General features: G+C 43.5%; 1 protein-coding gene across 1 annotated transcript; it reads left to right on the top strand.

Moving 5' to 3' along the window:
- The first annotated feature begins 500 nt into the window (after nt 1-500).
- LOC141088673 (germ cell nuclear acidic protein-like) lies at nt 501-11,117 on the top strand. The gene is made up of 9 exons (XM_073574831.1): nt 501-5,916; nt 6,081-6,153; nt 7,386-7,462; nt 8,308-8,353; nt 8,442-8,525; nt 8,622-8,766; nt 9,194-9,323; nt 10,172-10,375; nt 10,648-11,117. The coding sequence occupies exons 1-8, from the start codon at nt 5,805-5,807 to the stop codon at nt 10,336-10,338; spliced, it is 834 nt and encodes a 277-aa protein (XP_073430932.1). The 5' UTR covers nt 501-5,804; the 3' UTR covers nt 10,339-10,375; nt 10,648-11,117.
- Nucleotides 11,118-17,709: the final 6,592 nt, after the last annotated feature.

The raw sequence follows: 17,709 nt of genomic DNA, 5'->3' as shown, positions 1-17,709 counted from the left end.
CTCCCACTACTCTCCCCTTCCACTACCTTCAGTTGTCTGCAACGCCATGACCGAGGCCTTTCGCCTACCAGGTCATCCACGCCCGCTCGTCCTTTTGGGGTGTCCGTGGTGTGGGGGACCTGACTGGCGGACCACTGTCTGGTTCAATGTTCTCCGTTTCTTCGTCCTTCACCTACAAGAGTCATGGTCGGCGTATTCGTCACTTCTACCTCGTACCCGGAACCTGTTACGCACATTTTTTTTTTTTAAACATATTATTCACTAAATCAACTCTTAACATACGGTTACTCTTATGTTAATAACAACAGGAGTTACTAAACTGGAGTAACCCTTTTTTCCTTTTCTTTAACTCCTTGCATGGGGTGGAGATGAGGCTACACGAGCCAGGCAAGTATAGTATTATACAGATGTTAAGGAAATCTCCTGTCAGCATGCAGCTTCACTTTTCTTTGGGATGCTTTCAAAGAGGGTGGCTAGTCTCATCCCCCACTACTACAGGGGCGGAGGGAGCTTTGGAAACACAGACTGATCTTGTGAAGGGGGAGCAGCCTGTGTGTGGAGACACTGCAGATTGCCTGACATACATTCTCTCATTCTAACTTCATCACATTCATGATTCTTAGTATTAAAACAGACCATCTCATTCAGAGGTTCTGATCCACGCTGCAACTTGCACACCCTAGTCATATTTTTCACATATTTAGACATCATTCAAATACAGAAGAGGGGAATTTGGAGCTGACCACTGGCCAAAAATATTCAACCACGTAGACAGATGATAACAATTAAAATGGTGTCATGAGTTACAGACTTGTTTTTCTGATATTTTTCTAGACTTTTGAGAACTAAGATTAACCATTTCTTTGACAGAGCTCATTCTCATCTCCCTCCCTCCCCTCTGGGCTCATTCTTATCTCCCTCCCCTCTGGGCTAATTCTCATCTCCCCCTCCCTCCCTCCTCTCTGGGCTAATTCTCATCTCCCCCCTCCCTCCCCTCTGGGCTCATTCTCATCTCCCTTCCTCCCCTCTGGGCTCATTCTCATCTCCCTTCCTCCCCTCTGGGCTCATTCTCATCTCCCCCCTCCCCTCTGGGCTCATTCTCATCTCCCCCTCCCTCCCCTCTGGGCTCATTCTCATCTCCTACCTCCAATCTGGGCTCATTCTCATCTCCCTCCTCCCCTCTGGGCTCATTCTCATCTCCCTCCTCCCCTCTGGGCTCACTCTCATCTCCCCCCTCCCTCTCCTCTGGGCTCATTCTCATCTCCCCCCTCCCTCTCCTCTGGGTTCATTCTCATCTCCCCCTCCCTCCCCTCTGGGCTCATTTTCATCTCCCCCCTCCCCTCTGGGCTCATTCTCATCTCCCCCCTCCCCTCTGGGCTCATTCTCATCTCCCCCCTCCCCTCTGGGCTCATTCTCATCTCCCCCCAATCATACTCATCTTCGCCCCCGCTCATACTCATCTTGCCGCCCGGGTCATACTCATCTCCCCCTCCCTGTATGCATGGCTGGGCTCACCTCGCGCGATCCCTGAATGTATCATGTTTACCACTCCAGGCGCCAGCATTCTTCCTGTGTGTGTGGTGAGCGGTCACACGATACCGTTCATTACGGTCATGAATATGGACGCCACGCCAAAGGAGTGGGGAGCGGAGGGGAGGGTCCGACCCTGACTTCTATTATAAAAAAACTTTGCCCAGGTGCTGCCCCCTGCATCATTCCGCCCTAGGCACGTGCCCTCGAGTGCCTAGTGGCAAATGCGGCCCTGCCTGTATGTGACCTAGGGTGGATTCACAGGAGTGTTTTGTTTGTTTTCCAAGAACTGCTCATAAAAGTCGATAGATGCAATATTACAACCAGGGCTGCCACCAGGAATTTCAGGGTCCCATTCTGGCAAAAGTTTGGGGCCTTCTTGAGATGCCACCCAAGCCCAGCTTTGCCTCCACTCCTCAAACCTTCCACGGTATCACCGTCCACTCTTGGAAATATTCCACTTCTGCGCCACACCAGATCACATACATAGCCATCTGCTTTTGTTTTGGCCCAAAGATTTTTTTAAGCCACCACCATGACAAGGTAGACTATTTTGGCTGGGCCCCACTGTGCTCTAACCTATTAAATATTTGTTAAAATATCTAATACTCTTTTTAGCTATATCTTTATTTTTCTTTAAGGGAGTGTGTCACATAATATTTTTAAAATGGCCAATAATACCACATATAAGGGACAAATACTGTCACACCATGGTAGGACCACATATTACCACCACATAGTGACCACATAATACCACATAAAAGAAACAAAAGAAACAAATACCACCACACCATGGCTAGGGCATATATTACCACCATAGAGTGACCTAATAATACTACATATATGGGACAAACACCACCACACCATGACACATCGTACCACCACATAGTTACCGAATAATACAACATGCAAGGAACATATATCGCCACAACATGACCAGATGGCATATTACCAGCACATAGTGACCGAATACTACAATACTGATCATTAATAAAAAAATACATACTAAATGACATTATACACAGGAACTTTGTATATAATGTCAGTGTACAGGTAATACAGTCATCATCAGTGACATTATACACAGGAGCTCTGTATATAGTGTCAGTGTATATATTGGGTAAGGAAAAATAAAAAGAGGAAAAGAACAAACTACTAGATATGATATGCAGTCAAGTAGGGAAATGATGGATGGATCCAAGGAGGATGGGGAAAACCAGATGGGGTCAATATAGATGACCCTGCAAGGAAAACATAAAGTATTAGTATACGGGGCCAAATGAGTGCCATACATATTAGAACATAATATTATAGCCCCCATACCTTATAAGCAGTCAAATGACGAAATAAAAGAATAACACATTAAATTTTGACATATTAAAATATGAAGATATAAATATATGAAGATATATTTATATATATACTGTATATTACAAATTTCACCATTATTCTATATACATATGTTGTTTACAATGGCACTTCATCACACTCTTCTTTAATTTGTTAAATGCTCTTCCTGCCTTGTGGATTGCTAAGCAAGACTTCTTCCTGCTTTTGGAACGCAGACTTTGACTGCTTCCTATTAATGGAATGCACAGCATTGCTCCTTCCTGCCTGTGGAATGCAGGACAGCGCTCCCCCTGACTTCTGGGACACGCTACGCTGTCCCCGCCACCAGGGCATATAAACTTCACATTCCTCCAGCTATTGTGGACAAGATGAGCGGTGGACACCGCGTCTTTATGATTCACCTTAACCCCTGATCACCATTGGTAAGTTTTCTGGATTCAGCGCCTCATACAATCATTCAGCAGTGAAGGCCTGGCAGAGCATCAAAAAGGAGGAAACACAGCATCTGGTGATGTCCATGAGTTGAAGACTTCAGGCAGTCATTGCCAACAAAGGGTTTTCAACCAAGTACTAGAAATGAACATTTTAGGCCTCTTTCACACTTCAGTTTTTTGTGTCAGTTAAAATCCGCCAAAAACGCGGAAAAGCGGATCCGTTCCTAACTGATGTGAACGGAAGCCACAGGATCCGTTTTTTGACGGATCCGCCGAATGAAGAATTTTAAAGGAACCGCTGTCCAGGAGGAGGAGAAAGAGAGAGATTTTTTTTCGTCCGCCAGAAAGGATTTCAGGGTTAAATTTCCGGCTGACTTCCTTTCTACGGGCATGCGCACTGTAAAATGCGGATCATACAACAAAAAAAACGTTGCAGGGTCCGTCCAGGCATGCCGGCGGACGCAAAAAAAAGTGGCGGATCCGCAAACAAGCGGATCCAACGGATGGCCATCCATCAAGATCCGCCGGTAGGTAATGCAACTCAATGGGGAAAAAAACGGATCCGCCAGAAAAATGGCGGATCCATTTTTTTCAAAACTTGGCGGATTTTGACTGATGGTCAAAAGCGGAAGTGTGAAAGAGGCCTTATTTACAATTATTTAATCTGTCCAATTACTTTTGGCCCCTTTAAACACAGGATGGCACATGTGAAGGAGCTGAAACTCCTAAACCCTTCATCCAATTTTAATGTGGATACCCTCAAATGAAAGCTGAAAGTCTGAACTTCAACTGCATCTGAATTGTTTTGTTTAAAATTCATTGTGGTAATGTCTAGAACCAAAATTAGAAAAATGTTGTCTCCGTCCAAAAATATATGAACCTAACTGTATATACCATTCGGTGTATTACAATCACTAAATATATACATATATACATATCTTTTATTCCAAAACTTATATATAACTCATATATAATCTCTTCTTTCTGTGACTAGCAGTAGGGTGGGTCTCCTTATTCCTCCTCCCGTTCCTCTTCCTCACTCCCTGATATTCAACCACTAATGTATATATAATTATGTCACGGGTTATTGATATTGTATATTAAGCTTTGCTATATATTTTCCTCTGTATGTATGAAGACCTGCATGTTGATTTTTGTCCTACATAAGGACTTGTATGTTGATTCTTTGTTTATACTTTACTGCAGACTGATGAAGGTCTAGGTTAGACTAAAACGTATACAGATTGCAAAAATAAAAATCCTTTGAAATGACATACTACTGTAAGTTGAGTGCCAAGTTTTCTATTACATTGTACATCACTGATGACATCATCACAGATGGCAGTTCTGATGCTCTGTGACATCACAGTGACATCACAATGCTGCTGACATCATCACAGCTGGCAGTTCTGATGCTCTGTGACATCACAATGCTGCGTTCAGTGTTCTATGCGCTGGAGGACACTGGAGTCTTTTGAGGGTTTGATGTTGGAGAGGATGGATGTGCGAAGAGTTGTTGTAGTGCTGTTCACAATTTTTTTCAATTGTGCAGAAGCGAGACCTACTGAACCGCCAGAAGGTAAGAGACACTGATAAATGAGTATTAAATTTTGTATTCTTCTTTATATGTTAATGGGTTTTGGCTATAGAACAGTTATTTATGATATTGCATTTTATCACCATTCAATTGAAAGTCATTGAAGTGCAATACCGGACACAGCCCATTGGCAGAAGTGGTGCTGTAGTACAAAGAACAAAGAAATTAGCAATTATTCTATAATTTAATCATTCCCTTTATAGAAAAAAAATGTGTCTGTCTGAAGCCACCACTAGGGGGAGCTCACTGAATACTGATTACTATTGAGTTGAGTATATCCATGTTTGTAGCAGTTCCCATATTCTCTAGTGGTGGCAGACAGAATTGAGTCATTTACCTCTATGGCTATGCAGGAGATTGTTAGCTCCGTATCAGAAAACTCAGCTCTGGCCGTTATAAAGGAATATGAGGATATTAATCAATGAGGCCCCTTGAACATATTTAGCTCCTGAATGTTATCTATGGGTGAACATTTACTCTCAGCTGATGATACAATGTATGTAATATCTCTATGGCTTTTCAGAAAGGTAAATGAAGGTAGAATCCCCCTGTACATATTATATTCCCATACACCGCCATCATTCAGGCCATCTCTGATGACATCAGCAGCCCCCAGACTACAGAATTCTGATGCTGTGTGACATCACAACCCTGGGACCAGTGTCCTATGTGTTATGGCGCGGAATCTTTAGAGGGGTAATTTTGGACAATATAGAAATGCAGAGAATTGTTCTCTATTTTTTGGTGATTTGCTCATGTTCAGGTGAGAACGTTCCAATGATATCAGCAGGTAATGGACGTTATCACTGGGGACTGTGTAAGCTTCTAGGGTTCAGTTAAAAGGCGTCTTCTATCCCCCTCATGTTACAGTATTGGGGTCACTTGCTGCTATCATGGGTTTCATGTCTTCATTTTCCTTCTTTCTCTTCTGGACAGCGGTTTCCCAGAGACCATGGACTGGGACGATTCCCAGACTGAACTTGGAAATCAGTGACGATAATAACAGTGAGTAGTCATTTCCTTAATCTCCTAGCTCAACTCCCATCATCCTATACCAAGTCCTGCCTGCAGCTATATATAATGTGGCGCCCCTTATCCTGACAATGTCTTCTAGAATATTCTGTCTCTGATAGGAATTAATAACCGCCATCTTGTTTCTTTATCTCTAGTCATGCGTCGCTATGTCCTGCCTATAGGGCTGATGATAACGGTTGCCTCTTTTGTTGGAACCTTGATCTTCTGGTGAGTTTCCATCTCCTCTGCATATCACATATCACATTATTCTCTTTCCAAATAAATGGGCAGCATGGTGGCTCAGTGGTTAGCATTGTGTCCTTGCAGCATTGGGGTCCTGGGTTCATATCCCGCCTGCCTGCTGTGCCCAGCACCATTTTCCACCGGAACATAGCGGTCACAGGCCTCTGCTGATGTCACTTGATGCCTTGTTGACAGGGTGAGACTACTGGTTAGCAACTACTTGCCTTTTTATTAATCCCAGATATCCACTTTGATATAATGGGACATGGCTTCATCACATGCCGGCTGATGAGTAAATAGGATGATGGAGCTCTGCAGTCTCCATTAACAGTTCAGGTCATATAATAATAATAATAATAATAATAGTAATCTTTATTTTTATATAGCGCTAACATATTCCGCAGTGCTTTACAGTTCGCACACATTCTCACCGCTGTCCCCGATGGGGCTCACAATCTAAGTTCCCTATCAGTATGTCTCTGGCAGTATGTTATATAAGTCACAAAGGCAGCACGGTGCCACCTCTCAGGGTAAAGACAATACAATGAAGTCTGCCAACATTTGTGGACGTCGGCTCAGACATTTTAAGCTATTAATGACTATTACAAGTAGACACAATTGTATCTGACAAAGGGATGAAAGTATTCTGAGTAGATCATCACCTATTGCATTAAAATATTATTTCAGTTACATTTTAAATTAAGTATTCAAAATGCACGATAGCAATATATATGGACAGTTACTATTCTGTGCATCAGCACGGTGGCTCAGTGGTTAGCACTGCAGCCTTGTACCACTGGGGTTCTGGGTTCGAATTTCACCAAGGACAACATCTGTCAGAGTTTGTATGAGTTTCCTCCGTGTTTGTGTGAGTTTGCTCCTGGTACGCCACTTTCATCCCACACTCCAAATACATAAGGATAGGGCATTTAGATTGTGAACCCCAATGGGTTCAGCAATGATGATGTCTATAAAGTCATGTGAAATTACTGGCGCTATATAAGTGAGTGTTTGACCTACAAGGGGCACAGTAACTACGGCAGATGGGCAATACTACAGGGCTGTGATATAATCTGTAGCTGCCTGTCCTGGTGCTGTATTATGGTGTAATATATTAGGACTGGTACCCTCTGTGGTGGGGCAGGGGCATATTCTGGTGGGTATCTGAATATTATCTTCTGTACCAGTTTACATAAAGATATTTCTCTATGTCACAGTTTCTTGTATGGGATCCGGAGATGTCGAGGCAAGCAGAAGGAGGCAGACCTGACTGAAGTTGTCGTCTTGAAGCCAGGTAACTATTATTATAAAATATGTCATCCATCATTACTGGTGATGTCACCATGGGTGGTCTGTCCACTACTCTAGAAACCAGCTTATGTCTTCTATGGGCTGCAGTGCTATATTGGGGCCACATTGCATTACACAGTAGTTTTATCGGAAAAGGTTTTGTGGAATCTGCTGTCTACTGGTTTGTAGAAATGACTGAATCACTTGAAATTAGAATTCTACAGCTTGCCCGAATTAATCCCCAAAATTGTTTAAGGATTTTTGTTTAGTAGGAAAATTAGAACAGAGGGGTATTCACCTGCCCTCCTTGTTTCAGTGTGTGACGAACAAAAAAAATGCTGCAATGATGCTGATGTTGCCATAGTACATCACAGATAAATCAATTCACACTCACACTGACTGTCACATGACTGTAGTTTGATATCCCGCGGCTCGGGGCTCCTTCCCTGTCTCTAAAGCTAGGGGCGACCTAGCTATCCCTGCTCCCCGGATTACTTCTATGGAGAAGATGCTGGGGCCATGTACCTTGCTGAGCTCTGGAATAAGCCCTTATCTGTCCACTCACTCACCACGCAGCTGTCAGCTTTACCTTCACTGGTTACCAAAAAAACAGGGGAACCCATGACATTTTAAAAAAATATCATTTATTTATTGCACAGGCACCGGATGGTGAATCCTTTCATCAGCCTTGCCTGCTTTCGCTGCTATTAGCGAGACCAGTCATATGGTGATGAGAGTAGTACTCTCATCAGCTGACGTCTGTGACCGGCGGTAACTTTTTACAGCCGGCCAGAGCTGCCCATTCACACGCTGTTATAAAAAGAGATTTATATTTTTTTGCTCCCGTAGATCAGAAAGTACCAACTTCAGATAAGGATTCTGACAATACTACCAGGTAAGACATACATTTTCTCCATTACTAGATACTTTATGGGGATTAGTGATTAGCGGTGGGCTCATATTTTGTTACATTTATTTCACAGATCAGATCACGGCATCACTATTATTAGTGATAATAAGGATAATGAACCATCTAATACTGAGGAGAGCCCAGACAAACAGGAGAGGTGAGTTGTTTTGTACATAAATATCTCTATATAAAACCATGAACTACGTAAGAAAAGTTTCCAGTGAATTTATAGATGATTCCTATTTTTTCCCAGTGTGCCAATGTGCAAAATCCCTGGTTGTTTCCTGGAAGAAATTGTATCACCGAGTTCCATCTACGTGACAAAGTTCCAGGAGAATAAAGAAGAGCTAGCGAAACGTCTGTATCGGCTGTATAATGAAACCATCTTCAGGAATCAGGTATCCTATCATCAGTATCTGGGTTATACATGACAGATCCATCCTCTCCCTCCTCCCTCTATTATTTTGAAGAAAAGCAGCTTTAGCTTTCTGGAGAGCACCCGAACACGTTTGTCAGTTTGGTAATTTGGCTACTGAAAATCCCAGGAAAGTCGTCATCTTATCTATTGAACGAGTGGAAACCTTACACGAGCGCAATAGACACAGAGATTCTCAAACTTTTGTAGACATTCAGACTTCTACATTTATTAATGAAACCATCTAGTTGACATTTGGACATTTTATAATCAGGTTATGTCTGTTGTTGCTCTCACAACTTGCCCCATAGACGGAGACCAGCAATGTACAGTACAGATCAACGTTGGGTACTTTGTTAGATTGGGATCGAAGAGTTTACAGATTAATGGAATTTGTTTCCTCTTTTTAGCTTCCTGAGGAAATGGAAATTGTGTGGGTAGAGATGCCTCCCCCAGTAGCCGGTATCACCTATACCTTGAGAAGGAGAAGACAACGTTGCTGCAGGATAGAACTTTCAGATAATGTCGTAACTTCTGTCGGTAAGTTTCTCATCACTTCCAGCAGCTTTATACGATAACGTGTATTCATGGGAACAAGCTGCTACCTGGGTTGTAATACATCTTATATACTTGTACATTTAATCATGAGAAGAACTAAGTACATCCTCTTTGAATTCTAGGGATTTACATATCAGGACAAAATTAAAAAAAGCATTTGGTCCTTAGAATTTCTTAAAATTAGCTAAATACAACCTTGAGAAACTACAATTCATGATAAATATCACTGTGTCATTACCTATTTGACAAAAACTAGGCCAACATGGAAAAGCAATGTGTGAAAAATTAAGTACACCTTTGCTGCTTTCATAGGAATTAACAGGGCAGTAGCAGCCATGTGCTGTTAATAATATGGACCTAAAAGAAGCCTGTCTGGTCAATAATGCCCTTAACCTGCAGATATAGGGTTAATGTGCAGGTTACTAGCGTTATGAAGGTGACCAGCCATAGTACTGAAAGCGCGGCACCCGAGAGAAAATAAACTTTATCCAGGAGCTGCCGGCTTTCAGTGATGCAGTTGTGGCCCAAGCAATTAGAGTCACCGGTCACTGAGAGTGGTGACTGTAAGCACTCCCCAGCACTGACTGACAGCCAGCTCGACAGTGCACAGTTCAGTGTGGCGCTCAGTCAGTTTCGGGGCATTTTTACAGCCACCGCTTTCAGTGTGCTAAATAGTGACTGTAATTGCTCCCATCATGCCTGTATTTCCCTTACTTGAAGACCTTCTAATGACCACATATTTTTTATTATGTCCTGATATGTAAAGCAAAAATATCCAAACAGGTTATACTAAGGTCATCTCATGCCTGTATAAATTATTTTATTTTCAGAGCGATTACGATCCACACTTGCACACGAGATGTGCCATGCTGCCTGCTGGTTAATCAATGCAGAGATAGTCAATCATGGACCGTTATGGCAGGCTTATGCAAAAGACGTCACTTCTATCCATGCTGAGCTTCCAGAGGTGAAGAAAAGGAACTATTATAGATCATGAAATAACTTCTACTATCGATGTACTTTATGGATAACAAGTAAGTAAATCTCATGACACAATGCCTCATGAAACACAATCAGTGTGGAATGACACCAGTGCGGTTCTGTTGGTATTATGGTTTTATATTTTAGTGCTATCAGAGTAGACTGACGTCTGGAAGCTGTAGGGTTATGGATGTTACATATTATATTTTGTCCTCTACAGACAGTTCTTCATATATTGGTTACAATTTGTTCTTTTTCATATAATCCATGGTACTAATCAACATTCATGCCAGTCTGTTAACCAATATTCCTTCTATCTTTGTAGATTCGGGCCTTTTAGAAAAGTAGCCAAGAATAAATGGTATTGCCCCTGGTGTGGAGGCCGATGACATCAACTGGCACCACGAAAGGATGTTACACCAACAAGAGCAACTCAGGGTGAAGAGCCAAGGCGGACAGCTCTCCACGCTACACACAGTACAAGGCTGAAGAAGCGATGGATGAATCTGCTGTAATAGAAACAACTTGTCTGATTTTAGTTTGGGGCAGCACGGCGGCTCAGTGGTTAGCACTGCAGCCTTGCAGCACTGGGGTCCTGGGCTCCAGTCCCAAGGACAACATCTGTAAGGAGTTTGTATGTTCTCCCCGTGTTTGCGTGGGTTTCCTCCGGGTTCTCCGGTTTCCTCCCACACTATAAAAACATATGGCTATTGAGTTTAGATTTTCAGCCACAACAATATCAATAATTAGATTGTGATCCATAGCAATAATTCAAAGATATAATAAAATTTAACTTCTGAGCTGAATAAAGCATTAAATTGCCTGATTTATTGCGTTCCCACCCATCTCATGATGAATAGAGCTCACCGGCTCCAGATAATAGGTGACAAGAAAACTTATCATTCACAAGTTTCCAAGAAATAAATTTTAATTTTTTTTCTGAAAAGGAGAAATGGCCAAAAATTGAAAAAAAAAAGCCCAGTGCTTTCAGACCTCAAATAATGCAAAGAAAACAAGGTCATAATCGTTTAGACATAACAATACTAATGTTTTAACTCAGGAAAAGTTCAGAAATTAATATTTTGTGGAATAACCATGATTTTTAAAAACAGCTTACATATGTCTTGGCATGCTTGCCATTACTCTTTCACACTGTTTCTAGCACACAAATTTAAGCAGTTCTTTGTTTGATGACTAGTGACTATCCATCATCCTCTTGATTACATTCCAGAGGTTTTCAATGGGGTTCAGGTCTGGAGAATGGGCTGCCCATGACAGGGTTGCCAATCCGGCTTTAAACTTCTCCACAACAGTATCACAGACCAGCCTGTTGTGTTCCTTGGACTTCATGATGCTCTCTGTGCTTCAAGCAGAACCCTGAGACTATCACTGAGCAGGTGCATTGATTACACACAGGTGGATTATAATTGTCATTTAGGACAACATTGGATCATTCAGAGTTCCACAATGAACTTCTGGAGTGAGTTTGCACGCCCCACTTTTAATTTTTTTTGCTTGCACAAAAATTTAAAATAACCAATACATTTCGTTCAACTTCACAATTGTGTCCCACTTGTTGATTCTTCACCAAATATTTACATTTGTATCTTTATGTTTGAAGCATGATATGTGGGAAAAGGTTGAAAAGTCCCGGGGGGGGTTGGGGGGGGGGTGAATACTTTCGCAAGGCACTGTATCTCCAAACTGTGGGCGATTGCCTCACTGATATTCAGCACATGTGAGTAAGGTCGCTTCGTACAGCTGAGAGAATACTAAGCAGGTACGGGAACGGACAGTGAACATGCAAGACTTCAGCACCTGTCAGAATGGTGGAAGCATCAGTCATGGACAAAGAGGATAAATTATAAAACCGCAAACAAGTTTGGTTTCAGATGGGACTAGTTACAGAAACTTTCTGCAGCAATACTGTATGTTATTAATCTATTGACCAGTCACAAAAAAGGGAAATGTTGGGACAAGAGGTTACAAATTGGCACTTTTCCTTCAAAAAAAGGTAATTTGTCACTGTACGTTCAGGAAAGTATCGCTTTGTACTTGTAGTCTTGAAGTGTTCTTTAGGAATTACTCCTTATATGAGGCTACCCTCAATAAATGATTATGATACCGGTCTCAAGGTGTCCTAGATCAATGAAATTTCTGTTATGTCTTCGGTTTTCTGCCTCAGCATTGGAAAAGAAGAAGAAGAATAAGAGCTTCCATGTCCTGTCTACTTCATGGGGAGAGCCTTTATACCCTTTACTCTTCATGGGTGGAACTGGCAAGATTCTCTCCTTGGGCATTTCGAGTTATTGTCTGAGACCAGGAAGATTAGATTTTTGTGTAGTCTAAAATCTGAAATCATTGAGCCAGGAAGAGATATCATGTGCTTGATAGCTGCCAATGGAAGGACATACCGTAATTTGCAGTGGAAGGGGTCACATCACACAGGAAAATTACTGCAATCATACTACAAGTCAGATTCCATCAGTAACATTGTGTTCTCACTGACTTCAGGCTTTAAGATAGCTACTAAACAGCTGAGCAGAATGGTATTATTTATTATTAAAGAGGACTTTTCCAGAGTTTCATAATAGCAGCTCTGCAGTCCACCTTTCCTAACCTTCTACTGCATGGTGGATGCTTCATTGCACTAGATATCGTACTCAAATACTTGTATTTAGTAAGATATAAATATTATATGAAAGTACAACCAGCAATTTCCCTTAATAATCTCCAATGTGTACTTAGTAGCATCTATGTTGTATAACATTCACTGCATACATCTCTACTAATTAGGGTAAGACTGCTCTAGATCATTGCTCCAGATATTAGCCCTTTTTCTCTTATATATGTACCACGTTCCAAGTGGAATATGGAATAGAACATGCAATATAATTTAAAATGAAGCTCAAGCTTTGGAACCATGGGCGGACATACCGCATGTGCAGCCTGTGCAGCTGCACAGAGGCCCAGAGGTAGAGGGGGGCCCCTGCAGGACAGGTAATAATGAGGGCAATCTGGCCACTTTATACAGCCCGAGGCTCCGGGAGGTCCCTGGCCAGATTGCTCTCATGTGCGGCGGGCAGGAATGGAGAGATCCTTGCAGCTCTGCTGCCTGCAAGAGAAAATGGCAGCGGAGCTACAGCGATCCGTCCTGCTCCCTGCCCCGTTTCCTGTCTCTCACACAGCAGCAGCTGGATGAGATCATCATTCAGCGCTGATACTGTGCCAGAGAGAAGAAGCTGATCACCGTGGAGAGGCTGGTGTGTGTGTGTGTCACTGTATCCATGGAGTGCAGAGGTCTTTCTGATTATGCAGTCTTGTTCCCCCCTGTGAGCTCCTCTTCCCCTCGCACTGTTCTGCAGCACAGGAAACACCCACAATTGCTGATTCCAGACTAAGATCTTTACTTCACTTCAACTCAGACAAAGCTCCTCATCTGCGTGTGCTGAAGCCAATCAAAGGACAGTGAAGTCACATTAGTAGCAGGAGAATGTGCTGGGGGGAGGGAGGTAAGGTAAAAAGGGTGTCTCTTCCTCGTGCATTCACTTTACTGAGCGTGCCATACCAAAGAACAGACAAATTGCTGCTGGAGAAAAACTTAACATCCAAACAAGCTTTGTAGCAGTCATATGCAGCGTGGCCAGGCTCCTTCTAGGAGATGCAGAAGCTGTGGAGGAGGCTGGCAGCAGGCCCACAAGGAAAGCTGTGTGCAGGGTCTCAAGTGCTGGAGGTGAAGCGATGGCCGGGGGGACCACCACAATGCAGGGAGACTACGGTACACAAGATGAGGTACAAGCAACAAAGGGTTAATTTATTTACAGACAAGGAATGCAGTGTTTAGGAAAATGCAGAAACAGGGGTATGCTATGGAAACAGACAATTTACAAGGATAATAATCTTTAGCTGGGCAGTCAAACAGCACGGAGCACCAACTATAAAAGCTCGGGCAGTCAAACAGCACGGAGCACCAAATATAACAGCTCAGTCTATCTATCCAACTGGCAAGACAACACAGTAAAGTCATGTATGATTCTACAGTAACTATAACCTATCTGGCCTTTGCTAACCAGGCCACATGGCTGCCGTGCTCTATCTATTGCAGCCTATCCTGAACCCTAGCTTATGCATAGAAGAGGTTAACACTCACAGTAGCGTTGGTATCTCAGTACATTCCCGGGAGCCTGCAGCTTTGCAAGATGGTGCGCACTTCTTCCTGGAAGCTCTGTGCAACTTGGTCTTGTGTGCAGGTCCAGTGATGCTCCTAGAAACGGTGGACTCCCTCCTCCGCATTCCTTTCTTGTCTTATCTTCGTGGCTCCTCACGGAAACACAAGAAAGCTACCTTGTTATCCCCAGAATAGTTGTTAGGCATCGGATTTCTGTCGCTGCACAGCGAGAATCCTGAACCTTACTCCCAGCGGTATCCCATTCCTCTCCAGCCACAGAGGAGGTTGCTCAGCAAACTCGTCGGTCCAGGCGCTCTGCCCAGACCAGCTCCGTGGGTTTGCTTGCTGATGCCAGCTCTGGCACATCCATGGCAATGCATGCTGCTCAGCAGCGAGATTCTCCAGGGACTAAGTCCCCATGTCGGGCCACTGAGCATGCCCATGGAGTGATCTCCCATTGGAGATCGAAGAACACGTGCTCAGGTCCTGCTCCTGTTCGGATTGGCCCATCCGAGAAGCCAGGAAGGTCCCGGATGCTCATGGCTATAAAAGGTTCGCATGGCTGCTCAGCCATGCGCAACGATAAGACTGTATTTACAGACAATGTGGAGTGAGTGATGTGTGCACGTATGAATGTCTCTGGTGAATGACTCATTAAGAAACCCCTACCCTTGGTACGCATGTGTTGGGCAGCCTAGCCTGCTAGTGCCAGGCTTAGGTGTAGGTAGGACAGAGGTTGAGTCAGGCATCAGTCCTCACCAGGGACTCGGCACGCCTCAGTGCACGTGCTCCACTTCATATCCAGCGTCTATAGCGGCGCTCGCGGTAGCGACGCCGCACGCTCAGTGGGCCTAGAAGGACTCTAACCCTGTGTCCTTGGGGTAAAGTTCTGTGGCCGTACACTGTGCGCTCTTTTGGCCGGGCTCTGTGAGCTAAACAGGCTCCGGCATCTACGTTCAGCGGTTGCTTGCATTAACAGCGGTGCTACATATAGCAGTGACCTGTGATGTTAACAGGTCTCACTTAAACGCCGGCTGGTGTGGACTCCGTGGAGTAACAGAGTCTGCCTCTGCAAGCACCGGGTCAGGGGTTACCCGCTGGTGTCCAGCTTTCTCATACTTTTTATCTCTCCGCATTGCTTAGCTGCAGGTTACCACCTCTGCACAGTGGACCCATGGCTGCGAACGCACCTCAAATCCTATTATCATCTTTATTATTGAGTGCGTTCCGCCAGCCCTTAACATAGTGGTTCTGAAGGAAACTTCATAGATTTCCTGGTAGCAAGGAATCTTGGCATACCACTACTAAGGCTTAATGCCCCCATTAAAACCACTGCGATTAATGGCACATCTATTGTCCAGGGTGGAGTGGAGTTTGTCACTGAGGAAGTATCAATGTCAGTGGGATCATTACATGCTGAACATGTGTCATTTTTTGCTATCGATAATTTATCATCCACAGTTATTCTGGGTATACCATGGTTACGCAAACATAATCTAGTCATTGACTGGCACTTGGGTGATATCGTGCGCTGGAGCCCAGAGTGTCAGGACAACTGTATATCGCTACCAGTGAACCAAGTTAAAGTCAAACCTCCCTTTGTACCTTATGCTTTCAGGGATTATGAGGATGTCTTTTCTATATTAGAATCAGAGAAATTACCCCCTCACAGAGGGTACGATTGCCCCATAGACTTGATATTGGATTCTCATCTCCCAAAGGGGAGAATATTTAATCTTTCTGGTCCAGAGCATCAGGCCATGAAAGACTACTTAGCAGACAGTTTACGAAAAGGATTTATTAGACCATCCACCTCACCAGTTGGGGCCGGGTTCTTTTTTGTGGAAAAGAAAGATGGTGGTCTCAGACTTGCATTGATTACCGTGAGTTAAACGCAATCACTGTGAAAAACCAGTATCTGCTTCTACTCATACCTGATCTTTTTAATCAGCTGTTGGGAGCCCATTGGTTTACTAAGCTTGACCTCCGAGGAGCATATAATCTTGTTCGTATAAGAAAGGGAGATGAGTGGAAGACCGTGTTTAACACATCCCTTGGCCACTTTGAGTACCTCGTAATGCTGTTTGGGCTCAGTAATGCACCTGCAGTGTTTCAGAATTTTGTGAACGATATCTTCAGAGACATCTGTGGTGTATATGTAGTCATTTATTTGGATGACATCCTGATTTATTCTGCTGACCTTATGACGCACATCCAACATGTCTGTTCTGTCCTCCAGAGAATTAGAGAGCATTCTTTATTCCCCAAACTAGAGAAATGTGTTTTCATGGCAGAGGAGGTACAGTTTCTGGGATACATTGTGTCAGCTAAAGGGTTTCGCATGGATCCTGCTAAGATCCAACCCATTAAGGAATGAGTACAACCCAAGTCTAAAGGCACTGCAGCGATTTCTAGGTTTCACCAACTATTATCGTAAATTCGTTAAAGGTTTTTCTGAGATAGCCAAACCACTCACTGATTTGACTCGGAAAGGGGTGGATGTGGTTAACTGGAAGCCTGAAGCACTTCATGCATTTTCTGTATTAAAGGAATGTTTCTATTCTAACCTGATATTGGTTCAGCCTGATCTGGACCACCCCTTTATTGTAGAGGTAGATGCCTCTGAAGTTGGAGTAGGAGCAGTGCTATCGCAAGGTACTGCATCCCTCATTCAACTTCGTCCATGTGCCTTCTTTTCCCGAATATTATTTTCCACCGAGAGGAATTATTATATAGGTAATCGGGAATTATTGGCAATCAAATGGGCCTTCGAAGAATGGCGCCACTTCCTGGAAGGTGCCAAACATAAGGTCACCGTAATTACCACAAGAACCTGACCTACTTGGAGTCAGCAAAAAGACTGAATCCTAGACAGGCAAAGTGGGCCTTGTTCTTCTCTAGATTTGATTTTGTGATCACTTTCCAACTAGGTACTAAGAATGTAAGGGTTGATGCCCTTTCTCGAAGTTTTTGCCCCTCACAGGTCGAGGACTCTGAACCGACTCCAATATTAGCTAATGGGATTGTTATTTTGGCTGTGTCTTTGGATCTTCTGGAAGAAATCCATAGATCCCCAGAACAATCCCCTGACACTACTCCTCCCCAAAAATTATTTGTCCTGGCCACACTCCGCCTTCAAGTTCTGAAGGAATTGAATGATTCTGTCCTTGCAGGGCATCCAGGTATCAATAACACCATCAGACTTGTAATTACTGACTT

Source organism: Dendrobates tinctorius, unplaced genomic scaffold (assembly GCF_039654945.1).
Source record: "Dendrobates tinctorius isolate UK_male_01 unplaced genomic scaffold, ASM3965494v1 ptg000040l, whole genome shotgun sequence".
Classification (NCBI taxonomy): Eukaryota; Metazoa; Chordata; class Amphibia; order Anura; family Dendrobatidae; genus Dendrobates; species Dendrobates tinctorius.
Note: the sequence above shows the minus strand (reverse complement) of the source record. Positions and strands in the feature narration are given on the sequence as shown.

Bases quoted from the DNA above. Each gene is read 5' to 3' on its own strand.
- LOC141088673 (XM_073574831.1), top strand. From the start codon at position 5,805: ATGGGTTTCATGTCTTCATTTTCCTTCTTTCTCTTCTGGACAGCGGTT. The intron at 5,917-6,080 runs GTGAGTAGTCAT...CTTTATCTCTAG, and splicing joins AATCAGTGACGATAATAACA to TCATGCGTCGCTATGTCCTG. The intron at 7,463-8,307 runs GTAACTATTATT...TTGCTCCCGTAG, and splicing joins AGTTGTCGTCTTGAAGCCAG to ATCAGAAAGTACCAACTTCA.